At 30.7% G+C, this 22,650-nt stretch overlaps 1 protein-coding gene across 2 annotated transcripts in view; it reads left to right on the plus strand.

Annotated features, from left to right (window-relative positions):
* The first annotated feature begins 208 nt into the window (after positions 1 to 208).
* Positions 209 to 22,650, plus strand: part of LOC116766334 (ankyrin repeat and BTB/POZ domain-containing protein 3) — a 37,275-nt gene continuing 14,833 nt past the window's right edge. The window contains exons 1-3 of one of the 2 annotated variants that reach the window (XM_032656163.2): positions 209 to 300; positions 10,181 to 10,336; positions 21,828 to 22,018. In XM_032656163.2, coding sequence (XP_032512054.2) covers positions 293 to 300; positions 10,181 to 10,336; positions 21,828 to 22,018 — 355 coding nt within the window. In that variant the 5' untranslated portion in view covers positions 209 to 292. Of the gene's footprint in view, positions 301 to 10,180; positions 10,337 to 15,353; positions 16,617 to 21,827; positions 22,019 to 22,650 lie in introns of those variants that run through there. The other variant, XM_032656162.2, reaches the window with a different exon arrangement.

Genomic DNA, 22,650 nt, shown 5'->3' on the forward strand with positions numbered 1-22,650 from the left:
ACAGTGAATGGATTAAATCATAAGTCTCCTTAGTATTATTCTCAAATACAAAAATTTAAAAAAATTTATGTGTAACAACTGCAGTCATTAACTTAGTAGTATTCAGTCGTCATAAAGCTTTAAGGGTTTTAGTTTGTGCGCGATAGTACAGGGCCTGACACAAGTTTAGTAAAGAATTTATAGGAGAGTCCGGCGCAGGCGCGGGCAGTGCTGCGAGCGCGGCGGAAGCGGGTCCCCGTACGTGCGGAAAGTAAAAGTTTAAGTGCAGTGTTTGTGATTATCTCTGGAATGGATGGCTAGGTAATGCTATGACATATAATTTGGAACTTATTCTATAACGCGTCTGTTATGACGGAAGCGCCGTGTCAGTGCTTGTCCAGAATGTATATGGTTTTATTTTGTAGTTTTAAATAATTTTGGTCGTTACGATTGACACATTATTGTTTTTTAGTCTTTCGGTGTATACGTATTGGTTTTTAGATTTCGGATTTAGAGGTTGGAAACAGAATATAAACTCATTTAACAGATTATATAATACGTTTAACTTAAAATGCATATGAATATTTTCGCAGCTCGTGCCATCAAATGATATTGAAAGCGCGGCAAACGATGGTAACCTCAGACCAACATATGACTTATGACATATAAATTTTAAGTTCAAACATTTAATAAGTTTTTTGTCCTACTCAACTAACATCTAGAGGCCAAAAGTTCACACTGCTTATGAGATTCCATCTATTAAATATTCATACTAACTTGACAGAATATTTTTAGGCTAAATATAATTTAATCAATTTTGGTAGAATGTTTTTTATAATGAGCTTATCAGTCGCTATAATTAAATAAACAAATTCTGAAAGATTTTATTGATGTGTGTTCTTAATATTACAAGAAAAAAAAATCAATCACGTATTTTTTAGTTGCCTAGATAATTAAAATACTATTTCTGACCGCTTTCGATAAATCACTTGTTCTCTTAATTACTTACGCAATAATTGCCGGAATGGAGAGCAAATAGATAGGTATAAACTCTCTATAAAGGCCTTGCAGTAACAAAATACAACTGTTCATGATTTAACAGTTCCAAGGAAATCCATAAAGGCGATTGCTTAAGACAATCACGATGAAATAATAAAATAAATTTCTAAATAAATTTAATGAAATTATTAGATATTATTTCCCTATAAAATTTACACGTACCTCATCAAAATTACCCATTGACTTACATCATTTAACATAGGTATAGTTAAAAAAATTTTATATTGCTTACAGAAATAACAACAAGATAAACGTTGTACCAAAACTTGAGTTTATTTCTGCCTTGTCTTAAAACGTCTTATTGTTCTCTGATGTATTGTGTTATGGTGAATCGAGAAATTAATGTTATTTGTCCCATTAAACCGCATTCCCAGTGTGTGATTCATTTTAATGATGAACAGTCCAAGCTATTCATAATACTGGTTAGTGAGCTGACTTTGAAACAACTCTGATTTATAATTAATTATCTAAAATATCTCGATAATCATGGAAATCATTATCAGTGATTCGATCTCGGGCGTTATTTGAAATTCTAAAATTATTCTAAAATTATTTCAGTTTAAAAAACTTTACTCGATTAAGTTCTTTGATATATTCAATAAAAGAAGCGAAATAACAACGAATAATAACTCTAATCAATAATAATTTTAGTTAAAAAAACTTTACTGTACTAAGTTCTTTGATATACCATATTTTTTCTTTGAAATAAAATTCATATCAATATGAGAATCATTGTGATGTACGTTATTAAAACTATTTGTAAAAAACAAACAAACATTATGTGTAATTAATAAAGAAAATAAATTACATTTATTTCGAACAAGATGTAAGTTATTTTAGGAATAACAAAAAAGGTCTAGAACAAAAAATAATTTATTTTTATATAAAATCTTACAGTAGTCAATAACGTTATAACAAACCAGAAAAAAGTTTTATACATATATATATATAAATTATAAATCAATGATATATTTAATCTAACAAAACTATAATTTATTTAATTCATTTAAACAAAACAGAAATTTACTCAAAACAATTCAAGTGGGAAATAAATGTAACCTAATATCGTAGGTTATCCCGGGTTATGGTGTTCCCGCTTCAACATATACGCTGTATCTGTCGCCTGGCGATATATTGACTTGTCTCCTTTGAAATAAATGCTTGCCAGAGACAGTTGTGAATGAAGATTTATTAGAATTCATAATATCAAATAATAGCAAATAGTCCGACGATTACCATAATGAAATTCTATGAGTTAATGCTATAGTATATAAATTTATTATACATTGTAACTGTTATATTGAATTAGTAAGTGCTTATAACATTATAAATTATTTTTTTTATTTTATTGAGTACATATTGACATTGGTTTTTTCGCTTGTTATCTCTTATTACCAACAAGTAATCATTAACAACTTAGATGTAATTGAACTCCTATTACGTAACTGGATTTTTAATGATAACTTCCGGATAACTGCTAACTGATAACGGGTTGAGTTCAACATACAACCAATCTAGTTAGCGAACCCATTAATTGGTGCATGAGTAATGATTTGATGGCATTCCAGCAAAGCAAATATAACTCTTGAAAAGTCAGCCTTAAGCATTTCTACACCTTTTATGTTATTTATAATAACATAAATTATTCGAGGGAAATTAGGAATTTTTTCTGTAATATATTTTTGCGGAACAAACTTTGTTCCTGGAATAAGTTATTTTAAACATATTTTATAACATTATGTATTTGTTAATGAGTAGAAATGAGTAATTCGGACCATAGAATTTATATTATGACACAATGCATAATACTAATTAAAGTTATTCTGCTCAATAAATAAAACACTGGCAGAAATTACCGACTATAAAAAAAAAAAAACTGAAATGTCAAGCTGAACACAGGATAATAAAATAATTTAAAATGATAATAACATTAAAACAGACCGCACTTAATAATGAACATAAAGATTCACTTAGGCATTCCGTGCGACCTATGCTGTAAAATTAGAGTTAAGGCTTTCAATGACAACATTAAATTATGTTATACAATTCCAGTCTGTTTTCTTCGTGAAGTACGGTTAAGTACAATCGGAGATTGCTTAATTCAAAAAGTTTAATTTCTCATCTGTAAACTATGGGAAATGTTTTAAAACTCGCGTAATACTATATCAATGTCCGTTAATTAATGTTTGGGAGTCGTTTATACTTCCCAAAATTAAATAATATAAAGCAAAATCAAGCTCGGAATTTCTATGATTTGTATAGAATTTATTTTTTTGCACGTGCAATATTATTATAACTGGGCTAACCTATAAAAACAATAAACTATTCCAATTTTTTTATACATTTATAAATTTTTATACATTGAATTAAAAAAAAATCTATTTGTTAGACACAAGCCGACGAAATACATTAATTATTTTTTCTATACATTCTGTTGAAGCTGTTTCAAATATTTGACATTATCAAGAAGTTTGATTAAATCGTTCAAGTAACATTTCGTTCTTATTTAATAATTCTGTTAAATATTCTACGATAATGATGAAATTAAATGAAATACACAGAAAACATAAGAGGTATGTAATTAGAATGTAACTTAGTCTAAATAATTATTAGGGCGCAAGTTTTAAATTTAGAATGTAGAAAAAGTAATCTAAACTCTTTGTCTATTTAAATTTATAAATATGTGTTTATCTCCAAGTTTATTTAATATCGCCTTCGAAATACAAAGAGTGCGAAGCCGTGGGCAGATCTAGTAAATATAAATTATAGGTCTTAATGCATGATGTCTTCGTAATATCTCTTCTGATTCGTGTTCAACCCGGTGGCAGAGGGGCGAATGCATCTGGAATTCGTCACGATGCTTGAGCACGCGCCTGTTTTCATCACGGAAGTTTTATTACATGCATCATATCATATCTCTTTTAAAGGTGAAGAGCATCGTCCTAAATTACACGACTTGCGCCTTCTGTAAATGTATTAGCTTTTAGTATGCATTTTAAACATCCGATAATACATGTAAATTTTACTTATGAGCTTTTCTCATTCATTACGTTGATGGTATAATATTGGTAAGATAATACATGTAAATTTTAGTTATGAGCTTTTCTCATTCATTATGTTGATGGTATAATATTGGTAAGGAAGTATTAAGTGAATTTAATTGCATAAAAGTATAAACTTTACAAGTTTTTATAATGCAAATTACTTCCGAATTCCTAGATGTCATCTCATTATTGTATTTAGAATTCTCTACTTGTCATTTGTACATAAAGTTACTTTATCGCTTTCTGTAGTATTTATATTATATTATCAACAATTTATTTCCTATGAAAACAGTTAATTTCAGTGCGAACAAGACTCGTCTGACAGCTCGTTATTGTTTTTGGTTTTATGTAAAGATGTCGCCAAGACTACATTAATGTATGGACATGGGAATTGTAAATCACACAGGAAATTATTTTACAGCAAATAACTACTTTGAATAGCGTAACATTGAAATAATACCAAATATGAGAATGCATAGTAATTTCAAAATGATTTAGGATACACGAGTTACTAATATGACGTAAAAATGTTTTAAGTTACGTTTGAATACGTCTATGTAAAAATTTATTACGATTGACGTACTATACAATCTAACAAGGGGTGAAGAATGACTGAGAAACCTAGGATAGCATCATATGTTTTAATGATGACGAAAATATCATTTCTGAATAGATGAAGATTAAGTTACAAAACACGGAACCGAGAACATGCAAATAGCAAGCTAAATGCAATGAATCGTTACGTTATAGTCGTTATAACATGCTTTATAGTCTCGCTGTTTCTAGATAAGATGATGTGTTGAAAAACCGATACAATAGTGAAAGTGAACGCCCTGTGAAATAAACGCATGTTCTTACTATCGTTAAGATAAAATTAATATTATTTCTGTTATTCTAATATTTGTGCAAGCCTTATTAGCCATACTTTTACATTAGATTTGCAAATTAATTTTGTATTCAGAATCTACCTACATTGGCTGAACGATTTATTTTAGTGGTGACATTCTATCTTAAATTGATTGCGGTTTGAAATGAGCTCCTTCCTGGCCTGTGGTTTTCCAAATATATACTGAAGATAATAATAGTAAGTGTATATTTTAATTATACTGCAAAATAATGTAATTAACAATCAACAGAGCAATCTGAATGAAAGAATTATAAGTGATCAAAAGAAAAATACTTGAATTTTTATTTATTATTTTGCAGGCTGATTTATTTAATTAATACATGTTAAGTATGTCTTTCTGCACTCCATAACACAAACTCGAGGAATGCCTGGCACGTGAAAGAAGAGCCATAAATCGTCGATCGATGTATTTTTTTAATCGTTTTCGGATACCATTGTGTCAGGTAGAGCGGGGTGGGCAAGTGATACGAGCTTTGGCGTTCTTTTTGTATGGAAACACCTGCTCTTGTGACTTTAGTTCGACATTGCTTTTCGACTTCGATAAAAACTAGTAGCTTCCTCCTGACTGGTTTAATAGCTTCGAATGTAGTGATTAATGGAAGCCCGTTTATTGTTTATGGTTATGATGTTTGTGTTATAGATTTTGGACTTTTACAACAGTTTTAATGTGTTCCATTTTTGTCGGTAGAACTATAATATAGATCGGTATTTCCTCCTATATATTTGTAACAGTATCTCTGTGTTATAAAGTATTATTAATCAAAACACATGTTACTGGAATGTCATTATTTATAATGTTCCTAAATTAGAGGTACTTCAATTATAGTGTTCATACGAATGCGAGGGCCGGGTCCGTTCAAAAATTAGACACACCCAAATTAGTGCATCAACCTTTGTAAAAACATGGAGCGGGTTGTTTTAAACCCGTTTCGTTATAGTTATAGGCAGCGCATTGTGAACAGGGCATGGGGCAAGAGAAAAGTCGTTCGGATGTGAGGCCTCAGGCCGAAAAAGGTATATAAGTAGAAAGTTGAGCCTTCAGAAGTCATGGCCTTAGGGCTAACGGGTGCACCGCTTGTATATTTATTGGAAAAGAAAGAAGTGCAGAGAATTAGCGTTCAATAAAAGTAAAGTAAATAATTATAAAAAGCAAAGATTAGCGTTTTTTATCATATAATGGACAGACAATTCATTCACATAATAGAAAATGTGATTGATTTTTTTTTCAATCACGTATATAATTTTCACTAACTAGATACATATATCTAAATGTACCTTACATTTAAATTAATTTTGCTGCTGTTAAAACTCGAGATTTGTTCTTTTAAAATGATAATATTTTAAAGTATTTTTAACATGATATTTAGAGAAGAATTGCAAATTTCGGTTTGCATTAAAACATACTTTTTTATAAATATATATTTAAATCAATAATTTAGATGGACTACGTCTATTTATAGAAAGCAGCACTGTTCGCGAAATCCTAACTATTCTTCATGACAAAAACTTCCTGTTACGAGAAAGGAATCTTCATTCGAATGTCCTTAAATACTATGAGATATAGTTGAGAGACGCTAAATACATGAAAAATATGAGCTGGATTTCAATGCAACCATAAAATGAATAGTTGAATATACCTTCACGTACCACTTATTGCAAAATCTACGGAAAATCCGATAAATTTGATTCTACTGTTGCGGTACAACGCCATGATATGAATAATTTCATCAAGTTACAAAAAATATTCCAACATTTCCGAGACAATAAATTGTTTTGAGAATTGTACAAGATTTTTGAGAAGATTAAAAAGGGACTTCAACAATATTGCGCGTATAAAAAGTTCGGTTGAGACAAATTATCCCGGTAATAACAGGGTGCGCGACCAGCACCGAATAATCTTTGTTTTGTTCCCGTGATTAATGACCGGCTACCGGTACCACGCTTCGACATTACAATACTGTTTGTGCTTTGTTTAAAGTTAGTAGTTATCTTTACCGTTTTGTTTATAATCAATTCACTTACATCTAAATACGTATTATAATTTGTATCTCAAGACCGAATCTTTTTCATATCATTATTAGCAATGGCATAAAACTTAAGAGAAGTGTGGTGAACTAATCATTAGACCCCATTTTTAATGCAGTTCGAGTTTACAAAATGCGACGTTAGTCACGTAAATACCTTGTTTAAAGGAGTTACATGTCAGAACCTAGTTTGTAACTCTTTATACAACCTACCACTTGGCTATTTTCATTCGGAACAATTTACTACTATTATTGTAATCAGTGTAATAACCCTGTATGCGTGTTGTAAGGAATAATTTAAAGAAATAAAAAAAAAATAGAGAGATTGTTATTTCTTATCAGTGTTTTTCTCGTATGCAATATCCTCTTTTTATTCAACACCATCATTATGAAAACTAATCACGTTTTTGTTATAAAAACTTTTTGCTAATTAAGAATCCAATTAAGGTTATATGAGGTAATAACTGTTTAACGTAAAAATACTCCTCAGCTGTCTATTAAGATCTAATGAAAAAGCAAGAGACATTTAAAAAGGAAAAGTGTTATTTTTTGCTAGTCTTGTAGTCTCGGGCGCGGAATGCTGTTACTGACGACCTATTACGAGGTGTCATCAAATAGCGACATGTTGTAATTTAATTCAAGGATGCCGAGCACCTATCACTATTAACCCTTGACCTAAAAACTATACAAAATGTTCAGGTCTATTGTGGACATGCCTTGCTAAGAAGCTGTTATTGAAATATGTAAAAAATAAACAAAAATAAACATAAGTTAAATGTAATAAATGATTCCTTAAGATTTTCTTAAGTAATTCTATGTATGGTTTTAAATATACATATGTATTTATTTTGGTTTCTTTATAACAATATGTCAAAGAATTTATTTTTATGCATATTTATGTGTCTACATTAAGATATCCTAAATAGTTGAATATGCATTTTTGTGTAAGCGATAAGCTGGGTGTGTGAGGAAGCCAAGCCCAGTGTAATGTACCGTATGAACGATTTCTTCTTAATAATAAAACCAAAATGAAAAAGCGTAGGCTTAGCCATTCTCGGTGGTTAAGTGTAAGTAATGACACAGTAAGTACAATAAAATACGGATGCATATAAAGCAGATAAAGCTATTAAGACTTGTGAGATTCTCAGACATTTATTTCACAGAATAACTGTCTATTATAATTAATATAAAGAACACTAAAATGATATTAATATTAGGTGTATATGTAAAATACTTAATTATTTGAAATAGCTTCTAGATTTTGTATTAATTCATACTGGTTTATAGACAGACCTACTAAATTGTACATGTACATAAAAGGCATAGTATGTCTAATGTGTCTTACTTTTGTTGCAGCGGAAGTTGTTTAATTTTACAAGTAGGGTACGCTGTCGTGCGCGTTCTTGTCGTATATTTATGTACTTTTCATTAAATTAATATATTTTATTAGTATAGGATTTATAAATCTAAATGAATATTATACTCACTCGGTTAATTTATAAATAAATCACACATAATTCATTTATAGCTAGGCATCAATAAATTATTTTCATGTTGTAGTAAACTGCATGGTAATGTGTTTTAATAGCATCTCTTTTGATCATAATTTTAGAATAAAAAAAATACAATTTCGTACAATCTTATTTAAAACAAATATAGAATGCAAAACAATAGTATTGTATCCTTTTAAATACTGTTTATTGTCTCATTTAAACTATCTATTTATTTTCGAAATTGTCATTATTTAAGATAATTGTTGCACACGTTATTTGCTTTATTTACAAGCATAAGTTTACCTAATGTATTTGTTGTGTTTAGATGAGGTCAATAATTTATCTAAATTTTTATATTTATTTATTTTTTTCTTCTATTTCTTAAATTACAAAATTTTAGAAACCGTTTCTATGATAAGTTTATTTACAAAAACAAAACTTCTGTTATAAAAATAAATAAAACCCAAACTCTGAAAGTTATACCTTTTCTCGATCGATTTTCCTCAAATAACTCGAAGCTATAAATTGGATTAATAGTGTCATAAACGTCTTAAATAAACTGTTAACAACAAAAAAATCTCTATGGTCAATAATGTCATGGAGTATGGTGATAATAAATAAATCGTATCGATTCTTCAATTACAAAGCAAAAACTAGATATAAAAATTCCTCTACCATCTTGGCAGTTCTAAGTGTGATCCACTTAAAGCATCCCATTCACTAGCAACGATTCTAACAGGAATGTATACATTGATTCTTGTCGAGAGCGCAAGCAATTTGATAGTAATGCCGCTCCACGGGTTCCGTCCAGTCTTACCGTATTTGTACCGATTAGGTTATCGAGTGCTCGACGACAAACGGTTTGTAAATTGTGAGGTATAATATATTACCCATTTTAATGGTGGCTCGTGTTTAATGTTTATATAGAGGTAGATTGCTTTAATGTAACTACTAATTAAATAGGTTAGCTCGATTCAACAAGATATTGGTTTAGTATTAGATTTTGACGCTTTTAAATTTTAGAAGTTTATTTTTGATATTTTGATTTACATGTCTATTATGAAAAATTTATTTTTATTTGGTGACAGACCTGAGTTTTTTAGGTCATAGAATACTATAAACCGCAGGTCATTTTTCGGTTGTTTGGACAAAATATGCTGTTAGTCCAACGACTTCTAACTGTATGAAGTGGGTGAATACGAAGACACGCAAGTAAAAATACCTCCTTGAAGGGCTCAACGCTTGTCTGTTTGTGTTAGTTTTGCCAGGGTTGTAACGCCACCTTATGTCATAACTCAAGATTTTTTTTTACCAACAGATTCATTCTATGTTAAAGTAAGTTTTATTAGACTTTTCTATTTCTATTAATATAATATAAATGAAATTCTATTACGATTTCATCATTTTCAACTTCATCATGATCACAGTAGCTAAAGATTAATCGGAACGTCAGTATATTCTTGTCCTTTATATACCCTCAGATATTTTGTGGCTATGTAACTAAAAGTGGATGTTCAATATTTATTAACTACTTTTTCAAACATTGTAGTAGTAGATTTTTACAGTCTACATTTTTATAATATAGCATTAATTTGTCGATTGTTTTCGACTTCTCAGTGTTTAGTTTTACCATTGTTCATTAATAATGAATGAATATATATTGTGTGTTTCTAGTGAGGATGCACGCAGGCTCAGTGAGGCGGCGCCGGCGGTAGCGGTGGCGGTGAGCGCGGGGTCGGGGGCGGGGGCCGAGCGCGCCTGCGCCTGCGCCGCTTGGCCTCCGCGCAGGCAGCCCGCGCCGCATGAAATACTGAGACCTAAACCACGCAGGTAATGCCTCTATTATTTTGACTATTACATTAGAATAACTGCTGACACTTATTGCACTTTGAATGTTATGTTGGGCATCACACTAACACAACATAAGGTTTTTTAGTCGAAGCAAGAAAAGTGTTTGGGGAGTACTATACAAAAGCGTGACACTTAAGTAGTAATAATAAAAATAAAGTAACTTTGTTTAAACTATTAATTGTTTGGACAACAAACTACGATAACATGCTTAGAGCAATACCAAAAACTTAAAATTTTTGGTTACGTACACACACACACACACACACACACATATATATAATTTCTTAGCATACTCTCTTAAACACTAGGAATAAGGTATTTAATCATTTTTTCTATCTCTATCTACCTAAAATATAACGCATTCTTTTAAAATTATTATCTATATATATGTATATTGGATTTATACGAAAGACTGCAGTTTAGTCACCAATGGGTTAACTAGTTTATATAAAAAGGCTGGCTATATGGGTCAGTTGGAAGGAATCCGTTCCGTTAGACTGTCAGGACATTTATCACACCGCGACCCGGCGCATGCTACTGACGAACTCGTGACTCTGGAGAAGGGAACGGGAAAGTGGGTTATATATATTATAATATAATTAATTACACATTATTTAATGCGACAGCCAAACATCGCATATAAATTACTTCTCTTGTACCAAGTCTTTAATATGAGGATTTATGGTTGTACAAAAGTGTGTTATGATTTTACGGAAAAACAATGCGTGTGAAACTGTTTATCGAAGCGTAGTATTTAATAATTTTCACTTACATTAATTTTGTAATTTAAAAATAAGGATGATATTAAAAATCGAACATATAAATTTCAATTTATATCTGTATATTAGGATACGGAGTATTAAAAACAAAAATCAAGATCACATTTGCTGGTTAATACCGCAAAATAATATGAATTAAATTAATTAAACCTAACAGATGAAGTATTTGCTTTGATATGACAGTTAAATAGTCTTGTCATAAATTGTTAAAAGAAAAACATTTTTTTGTTGTTGTATCGTATCATTATTATAATATATTAAGCTATAGTGGGTTATACCATGATATAAACCTTTAAAAATATTTCTTGAAGTAGTCTACACTGACAGTAATAGTTGAAACGTTCAGGCCACTTAACAAGAACAGCACGCAATATTTCTAAGGTTTTAGGGACGTTTATCATGGCGCTTAGAGCAAGCGTAACTCTCTAAAACTAACTATAAATTATAATCTAGGGGATAAAATTCCGGACTAGATGACGGTCAGACTTCGGCTCCGATGAATTCCTTAAACTTATTATGTCACAAAATAGAGGTTTCGTTGTACCTATCAGTATCCTAACATTTGATTTACGGAGGATTTTGATTCTCTTCAGGTTTTAGATTTCCACTCAGTTTTAATGTCGAAAAAATGTTTTACAATATATTGGTTAAAATAAGAAAAGGTGATGAACACATGAAAAGTCAGAGTCAAAATGAAAAAAATAATATTTTGTTTATTTTTAAATGTTACTGTATCTAACTCTGATAGGGTCAACAAATATTCAAGCGAGTCATTGGCTTATTAGTGTCGGCTGCTCTACCGATCTCTTTGCTTTTCACCCCTTCTCCTAGGCCAGATATAAAGCTACATGCTATGCATGGATGAAAGTATTAGACGTGATAAAATAATAAGTACTCAAGTAAAATAAATTTGTTTGTGAGTAATGTTAAGCTCATAAACCTCATACAAAATATTAAATAATACTCAAAACTTAAATCTCATTATTTTATTTATCTTTTATTTCAACTAACTTAATTGTCGGCCGAGCTGATTAATTCTCTTGCGAAATATTTTCTTTAATTGACATGTTTAAAACCCCATCACTGTCGAAATAAAAATAAAGTGCAAACGATGAAAATTGAGCCACTGAGAATAACCGGGTAGCGGCCCGTCTGACTCGCCAATTAGTGGACATTTGTCTCTCCGACACGATAACATTGAGATACATTCCCGTGGGCTATTAGGAGATTAACAGCTTTGCATGATGTTTCTCCAATTTCGGAGGCATTTTGACGGCGGTATAAAAATACGACGAATTGAATCAACTGTAATTAAATTTTATTCGTCTAATACTCGTTTTCTAAGAAAGTTGAAAACAATAATTCGTTTAATAGAATATTATGTTAAGACAGTTTTCTGGTCATAATCAAATAAAACTGTTATTAAAGATCTCATAAGGGATATTCATATACATATGAAATATTAAAAAAAAAATTTCAGGCAAAATAAATTTAAATTTAGAAATTCAAAACAGATGCCAGAATCAAGTGTTGCTAAAGTAAAAATAAAAGCTCGGAGAAAAAAAAATCTTTATGTAGCTCAAATAATAAAATATGCATTAAACTTCATAATTATTTAAATATTAAGCAGGTAAATTAAACTAATATATTTTCGGATATACTACGCGGATTTTATTATTTTGAAACTACATAACCCGACGTAAATGAATAATACTCGCGAAATTCTTAGATCTTATTATTTAGCAGGTAAATTGAGTATCCATAACTTTCTTAATGTACAAATTTTCCAACATTTTTTGCATTCCCCTAAATCTGTTCAAGAATTTATTTGCATTATATACGTTAACTGGAACCGGACGCTTCTGAAATTCTTTGGAACCGATAAATCCTGTTTGAAGACGGTTTTTTGGAGTCATCCGGCAGTCAAGATCACAAATGACTATATAATGTGTTTGGGACCCGTTCCGAATTTTATGTCCCATTTATAGAAGTTGAGTTAACTTTTGCAATAAAGTTTTTATGAACTTTAAAGGTAATGATAAGTACAAATTAAACTTGATAATGTGAGCCTACAGAATGTTATTGTAAGGAGAACAAATATTTGAAGCTAGAATCCAGCAGTAAGCTGATGACGGGGAAATTTAAAAATAAGATAATTGAAATTTTTAAGAAAATACAATAAAAATAAATATTTGAAAAGTTAAATGTTATTCACAGATTGAGAAAATTGTATTTTATCCAAGTATTTAAAATTACACTATCAAAGTCCTGATGAAAAAATTATATAATAAATTTTTTTCGTCATCAATAAATAATGGTTTAGAAAAGATCGATATGATTGGAGCTCTCTGGTTTACTCTCTATAAAGGTTGTAGAATTTAAATCTAGTGACAAACAAACAGTTTCATATAATTAAAGATAAGTGGGAAAATTAACTTTCTCTGTTCATCGTTGGGATGGGAATTAATTGTAATAATCGCGAACAATACTGGGAGTTGGTGTTTTATGCAACGAAAGTAAGTGTTACTTAAGACAAATAACTTTAAGAAAGTAACAGTTTCAGCTCTTTTTAATTACAGCATTATTTATTAACCTCCTTTGAAATTCTTGAATTACTTATTTGGGACCTTACGAAGCCTTGTTATGGAAGATTTTTTTTTATCTTTCATTATAAAATTAAGAGCTTTGGTATAATTCAATTATCTCCAGTATCAGAGAAATGATGTTAAAAATAAGGAAATTTAAACAGGCATACAAATATATACATAAATATGAGATAAAGTTAGACAGAACTGTTTTTTTATACAGATCTATTTGAGACCTTATCAACGATTTGTTTCTTCTCAAAATATTTTTTTTTTATCTTCAAGGATTCCTTGACAAAACTTTTTCTTGAAATAGACAGAGATATGTTACTTATCAAATATTGATACCAAAGACTTTTCTTTAAATAAATACGTTTTGCAAGTACATTATATACTTGGCCATTAAAACTAAACTGCGTTCAGATGTTTGTGTATAAAGAGAGTACAGTTATTTGTTTTTCAAAGCTCTAAAACTGTTTCATTAGACGCTTTAATATCGATTAAAGCGAGTTGAAATTATTTACAAATACTAATACTTACTCTTGCAGACGGGATTAGTAAAAAGAAATCTAAAATAATAATAGAAGAGGATAGAAATAAATTGAAAGAGATATTTCATACATATAATATAATCATAAAATCTTTACGCTTTGACAAAAACAATCCAGTAAAGCTTCTTCTAATATGCAAGTAACACTTGAATTTGCTGTAAAGAGGCTTCGATAGTTTTTGTTTGGTATTTTAATAGATTAATAAACTTTTTAATTACACATTTATGCTAATTAACTCTATGATCAATGTTATAATTATTAATTCATAATAATAAGTTTGAAGTACTGACCAAAAAAATTTAACTAAATTGTCAATTAATTCAAATTCTACTAACTTTAACGTATATATCGTTATTAGTACAATAGTTGTTAGTAACAAAATGTAATACGTATATATTTTTGTGAATTGGCTCAACCTCTACTTATATATCTTTCAAAATGAGTTAGCATGATCTTAAAATATTTAAAGCACGTAAGTTTTTACTCAGTATTACCTGAATTTATTGGCATGAGATCAAAAGACATATATTTTTCGAGATTAAATCTCACTTATAAAAGATACCGACAAGCTTCATAAAGTAATCGAAACATCGGATGCAGTACTTTTGCGGCAGAGTTAAAGTGATCTCTATATTTAGCAAAGTACTTGCACACTATGGTTTCATTCAACCCGTTGATGATCCCACGTGTAATGAATTACACATTAATGGATACATTACCCCGTATCTGATAATATGCAGACCCGCTTCAGAAGCTTATAAAATTACACTATCATTAATGATACTAATGTACTAATATTCGTCTGAATATTATATAAAGCTTATGCCTAAATTTAATAGAATTCAGGAGAAAGCGATACAATAATACAAATTTTAGATGAAAAGCTTTTCTCAACTTTTATTAATTGAAAATTACAAGGGTTAACATTATGCCAAACATTTCCGTAACAATATGATTAAACACAAATGGTTCAAGTTTGAACGGTATCTATCGGCTTATCCGTAAGTCATGTGTTGGTAGGTAAGAGGCGTTAGTAGCGGGGCGTTGACAATGGTTGTTGGTGAATCGGTTTACGGCAGTGCGGCCGGTGCGCTCGCGCAGTCATGCTGTGCTCTGCGCGTTGTTCTTGCTTTCTTTGCCGTGAATTACAATCGTGTCAAGCCGCAGACGGTCGGAAACCACCCGCGAAACACAACATGTGTGACAATTTTATACTTAAAAAAGCTGAAGCCTGGGAGCCTATGAAATTCATTCGTGGAGCTGCTAGATTTTCTGTGAGACATTGGCAGAACCGGGAACCGATCGCAGCTCCGAAAACTCGTGTTTCACCCCACAAGTCGACAAGCTGTGAACAGTTATATCTCAAACCATCTGAGGATTCTGGTCCTTACGTATTGCGAAAAGCTCCAAGTTCAGATCGTGTTAAACAAATGGAGCGCAAACCAGTCTTTAAGCTTCTGGGCAATTCTCGTTCAAAAAAAATAACTAGTATTGAGGCGCCGGACTCAAATCTGAGAAGATCCGTTTTGAATTTTAGAAAAAATGAAATGACTAATTCCAAAAATATTCATGAAAAATATATTCCGTTAAGACGAGCCCCTTCTCCTTTGGAACACATTTATAGCGAACCAAAGCAATGGCCAACGCAACTTGACGACTGTTGTAGACCTCCAATATATCAAAGTGTTGAAAAGAAAATGTCCTCGAATAAAGAAGCTTCATGTGAAAAAAAAATGTACAACCATCGACCTCCCTGTTATGACGAATTAGCAGAAAGGCTATCCCATGAGAGATTGAAAAAAAATAGCAACCCTGTTCCTGATGGAGGGTTAAGTAATAAAATTACACAAAACAATAACAAAGTAGTTATATATTTTGGAGATTCCATTATTAGGAAACACAATGAACTGAAGAAAGAAGTTAATGAGCTTAAAGAAGATTCCGCAATTCGAAAAGAGGATATCAAGCATAAAGAAGAAGCAATTTATGCAAATAAACAGTCCATTGAAAATGAAAACTTCCATTTAAGTCAGGAAATTGACAGAGGAGGGACAAAATTAGTTTCAGAAATTGAAGTTCCGGAAGGTATTTATTCTGAAATCAAAAATGACGATATTAATGAAGACACTAATGTAGTGACTATTAATGATGCCACTTACAAAAAAGACGTCTATGAGACTGTTAGTTCCGATGGATTTCTGGTTGTTGAGTTTGAAGGTAACTTCGAAAGAGCACGTCAATTAGTTGAACTTGTGCATGGAAACAATGTTGACCAAAATGAGGCGACCGTGCTCGATGAAGATGACCAATGTGACTGGAGTTTCATACAAGACTGGAGAAAACGGTTAGTCGTTCTTAATTAATTTCTCGTATATACCAGTTATAAATTCGTACATTTCGACCCCGATACCGGCGTTGCTTCATTTTAATATATTCAAATTACAAGTGCTCAGTCGTGAATTCTAATCTCTCACGAAAGCATTGTATTTTTATTGTAAAAATAAATCCATTGCACAAATTATATTATCTCACTAGAGAAATAGCAATTTTTTTAATTATTTTATGCAAGTAATTATGAAAAGATGATTGAGACTGTATGTTACATAAATATATTTTGTTACACTTAGATGCAAAGACGCAACTGCGGGAAATATTCGTGTTAATTACACCACGATTCCCTAGATTACAATTGATTGTTGTATGGTCGACGACCCCGTGCGAGCTTCTGTCTTTGTAACATCTATTAATGCAGTTCCGTATATCTTAAAAACTAGAAACTAATTTCTTACATAAACGAGAAATAATAATAATTGTTTTATTCTTTGCTTTATTCAATCGTAAAAATTTATATTGAAATCATTTCATTTCTAAAGGAGGAAATAATCTGACTGCTTATGAAAAACTGAAACTTAAATTAAATTGTACTTTTTTGATAACTTTCAATTATCTCACAGTAACGGAAAAATACTTTAACTTACTTTGATTTGTTTTTAGAAGTATTTTTTTTATAATACCGTAACTTCCGTGAGAACAGCTGTGTATATTAATATTTTTATAAAACATTCCTTACGTAAGTTAACCATGGTTTGTCGTTACTTTCTTCTCTCACTCAGTTCTATCAAAATAATTAGCAATGCAATTAGAATGATTGTTCATTTCGCAATTGTATCATGTAGCTCTTTTATAATTTCAAAATAACATGTAATTTATTTTTAATCTGATTTGACAAACAAAAAACAAATAAACTCGAGCTTGTAGATGTGAATTCGTCAATAATACAAAATATATAGACCAAAACATTCCTAAAGTAACCAAATATGCACAAAACGAGGTTATTACCCGCAATTTTTTATAATATAAGCTTCGTTCAAGCCAAAAGTACTGTTAAGATAACTAAAGATCAATTCACCAATATCAATTATAAAATTGTAATTAAATTAAATACGTATTTATATTAAATTAAATTAGATATTTATAGTGAACTGCGTTCATAGTAACGTCGTGGACTTAAGTTTGAAAATTGTATGTCATTTTGTTTTGCTCTGGTCTGTATCACATTGCTTTCATGCTTGGCTGACATTGCGTATACAGAGCTCTTGAAGGCCATTTGGATACGCTGTATCAACTAGCGTTACATGAATATTCATTTCTCCTATTGAGTTGTTCTTATTCCTGTCCATCGGCCACTAAACATCGAATGATAAACAATTAATATGAGTCAGTCAGTTATGTCACCGATGTTTTCTTAACATCATTATTGGGTTGTTTAAAAGTCAAGGCCAAGAAATCCTCCTGCAGTAAGAATTGTAACTCGTCCCAAACTCTAAATTATAAAAACATATGTATATTATAAATGTACTTCGTAGTCACCTTTTTATACGTAAAGATTATATCATCTCGTACAGTTATGTGATATTTAATAAAATATATTGCATTTTCAATTAAGACTGTCAAAATTGTAATCCGATCTCAACTCTTGATTTTTGATGGGATTGGACGTTTCAATTTAACAAGTGTCGGTTGCAGTCAAATACGACAGTATATAAAAATTATAAACGAGGATACTCCGCTTTCACGAATTGTCCAAAATGTAATTATATTTTTACACATCGTTAAAAGTATCCTTAATTTATAAACATAATAAAAAAGACAAGATATTTTGTATTTTTTATATTTTTAACATAATTTACTAAGTATTACACATTTCTAGATTTCATAATTTTTGTACTTAATATAGACGAATTTAAATATTAATAAAACTGGTTTTTCAATTACCTAATATTTTTGAATTGCATGGAACAAGCGAAAGTATGTTTCCACACGGCCGGGGCAATTTGTTTTAGAATGAACTGTTTTGTCTTGAAACATCATAAAATGATTTTGAAGTGAGAGTGAAGTAACCGGTTGTTATGTTTTGTTGATAAAATTATCTTAGATTTTTAGGAGCTTATGTCGAATAGTAAATGTTTATCAATTTCAAGCTAATGATCTCCTTCCCGGCGTTGCGTCACAACGTTCTCATGCGTATAAATTATACTTTTGCTAACTACCGCTTGATAACTCAGATACCAGGTACCTAATGCAGCTTTCGATTTCAATTTGTTATTATAAAAATAGAATTAGAATATAGAATTTGAGTTGGAATCTAAGAAAAGCATTTGCACGATTTTACCATAGTTTTATAGTTATAATCAACACGAAAACCAATAATGATAGTCCAAAATGGTTTAATATGCTAATTACGTAACCTGATTCAAAGATAAGTCTGTGTCTAATAATAATTAAAAAGTGTGTTATATTTTATAAATTTAGGATAACGACACACAAGAAGCAAATAACTTAAGACGTAAAATATCAATCTTCAAATAGTTATATATACAGTGGATAGTTATGTTAGTTAATTTTAAATGCAAGTACATGAAAGTAGCGTTATCTGGATAAACGAAACAGTGTGTAGTAAAGTGTAGTCCATCAAACCATCCTCTTCTAAGCAATGTTTAGAATATTAAAACTTTCCAACTTAACGTTGCCAGCTATAAAACTGTGCTGTAGAATGTTTTGATCTGCTAATAGAAACTAACATTACATATATATTATATTAAAAGAAATCGCTTACATTGTAAAAAAAAACCTTCCCATTATATATTCATAATAGGCACCACCGCAACAAGGCATAAGCTAATTAAAAAACCCAAAATATTGTTGGGATCCTATAGATATTGTTACGTTATTTTAATTAAAAAAAACCTACAATAAATACCAGGAATAATTACCAAAAAAAAAAGGAGTTACTGTGCCAAATCATATTTTAATAAGTATAAACTATTGACTATCTACTTTAAAGTTATGTACAACGTAAATAGAATAATGCAGAAATGTATAAAATGTATACCTCGTGTATTTGTTCAGTAATATTTATGTTACTAACGTTCAAACGTCAAAATATCTATCCGAACGTACTTTGCTACTGGCAGTTACACAGCATTTATTGGTTTAGAAATCCGCTACTGCTAGTACACGTTTCATCGAACTGATCAATCGATAAACATTAATATCTCAGATATAATAAAACCTTAATAGTCTGCACAAACAATAAAGCTATACAAAAGTATGACAGAGTACAGTTGTAATGCAGTCGTGAAACGATAGGACATTACAGAGATTAGGCGTGTTGGTTGCGCCCGACCACCTTCGACACGCCAATATCTATCGACCGTTATAGCATCTGCTCTTATAGTTGAATACTGAATAATGGATGTGCTTTGACATCTCGTGTTTCTTATGTGATATAATTTTTGTACTATTAAACCGCATATGTATGTATTGTAACAAAGTGCACTGCGATATCAAGCGTACAAAGCCATATCGTTTGCGCTTTTCCTTTTACTACCTTTATGCTATATTTTAAACTGTTTCTTTAATTAAATAGGCAGTTCTCGAGTTCGGTAACTGCCCGTTCGATCTTCGATAACTATTTTTTTATACGTATAGATGAATAAGTTGAACCTTTTTTCAGCCTCAATGCATGTATTGATGTGAACATAACCATGTATTCGAGTGCATTCTTGTTTGCATTAAATGCAATTCGTAATCATGAATATGTGCTTTATATTACGGTCATTTCAGATTCAATTTTATTGAGGCAGGTGCATCATTGGCTGTTGAAGCTTATGGGCATATCTTGATTAAAAGACATTTAACCTCCTTATGTATTTAACTTTCAGCACAATAATGGTTTTGTTACCTCGATTGAGCATGCTAAGTGTATATTATAAAATTATATATTAGTATTTTATGAGATTACTATTTTAACAGAAAAAATGTCGCGCAATAAACACCACGGTCTGTATAAATATGGTCTAGAGTAGAATTACAACGAGTAACTGTATAATTCCCGTTATTAATATATATATGTATATTTGTCTGAATATAACAACTAATTTCCAAATATTCAGATAGCTTTGCTGAAGACACTCCTGGGGATATTTCTAATTTTTCAGATCGATATTATAACTTCGTGTATGTTTGGGCTTCAGACGTCCTTTACTTATATGGAAAAGATCAGGCTTGATGGTATTGGTGTACAAAATTATTTTTTTTTATTAAAATTGTTACTAAACTTAAAAAACGATATTAAACATATGAAATGAAAAATTTGAAGGATCCAAAACATTCATTTTTAGAGTATTTTCAAATCCTTTTATCCTTGTCTAAAATTTACTAATTTTTCGAACTTGGAGACAAAAAAATCTAACGAAATTGGATCGCTCGATCCTAAAGAATTTAAGGATTTTTTTTATTTTTTTTTTCTCTTGGTTTATCGACTTAAAAACTGATCTAATTGACTAGGCTATGGATCATGAGTTTTTTATTTATCTTAAATTATATTTCTTTCTTGTTTCGATACGACTATTTCTCGCTGAGCTATCGAACTTGGAATGAAAATAAATAGTTTTCTCTTTGCACAACGGCGCCAGAAACTCGGCTATTGGTAGGTAGGTAGAAACGCTAATGAAATTTCTAGTGATTTTATTATTTTAAACGCTTTCTCTGTTGAAAAGGTAAGATAATTATTTATGTTGAATTTTTTTTTTAAGTCCTTAGATCAAAAATAAAACGTTGAAAATATTCATATAAGTTTTATCATGATAGTCATTAATAGTATTTGTAACTTGGAAAATTATATTTTTTTTGGTTTGGCAAGATCCAAAATTAAAAATCTTCAAGCTAAAAATTTCTTTCTATTTTACTCCGAAACGACCATTTTCATCAAATATCCTCATGAAAAATTGTTTACAATTTAAATTTATTGATCATTTAATTTTTTCCAATAGAGTCTTTAAGAAAATATCTCTGGCTAAAACAAATAAGTTGGTTATTTTAAAAAAATAATATATATTTTTTTAATTTATAGGTTTTTTCAAGTTTATAGCAATACGGGTAAGCGGGTAACAAAGTACAGACCTTGTAATTGACCCTCAAGTTATGCAACAACTAGCCCCATATACTTATAACCTTAAAGTAAATTGTGTGTTAATATATTTTAAATGAACAGGCCTTCGAGCGGATGTCGTCCTACTGAGGAGTGGTGCGGCGCGGGTGTGTCGGGAGCGCGTGCGTTGCGCGTGCGCGTGTCGAGCGCGGCGGCGGGCACGGCAGCACATGCGAGATGTCTCTCCCCTCCGCCACATGCACACCGGGCGACAACTCCACCACCTCCGCCGCCAGTGGATCAAACTCCAAAGAGTATGTTATATTTTCAAATGTGAAAATAATAATTCATATAACGTATCTTATTAAGGCTCACTTTTAAGAAAAAAAAAAAACTAAATCTTTCTATACTCACATCGTTTAGTTGTGTATGATAAAATTCGAATGTTCATGCTTAGACCGACGATTCACACATAAACTACAGAAAATTGTAATAGAGATTATACGAGAACTAGTAAGGGATTTTTATTCAAAATATCAATTATATCCGAAAGATATATTATCAGTCCCATTCCATGGAAGTTAAATAAATTTTTATTTCCATTTGTTATATGCTTGTCTATTATAGTTAAACTTATTACGTTACGATTCAAGATCTCGCAACTTCATATATCTTTCAACAATGCACTTAAAACAACAAGACAATGGCATAGCTGGCTGACAAATGCTCAAAACTGGTTTGACTGTAACAAGTTTGTGTCAAACTGATTGAAAAGCTCCAATTTACAGTGCAATTCGAAACAACAGATGACGTATAAATCGTATTTGCAAAGGTTATTTAATTTTGCGACATTCTTGAGCTATGTAACGTAATTTGAATTATACTTCGTGCATGCAGTAAAGCCTCCAACATACAAGTTTAACTTAAAACTGTACATGTACAATGT

This window comes from Danaus plexippus, chromosome 15 (genome assembly GCF_018135715.1).
Source record: "Danaus plexippus chromosome 15, MEX_DaPlex, whole genome shotgun sequence".
Lineage (NCBI taxonomy): Eukaryota > Metazoa > Arthropoda > Insecta > Lepidoptera > Nymphalidae > Danaus > Danaus plexippus.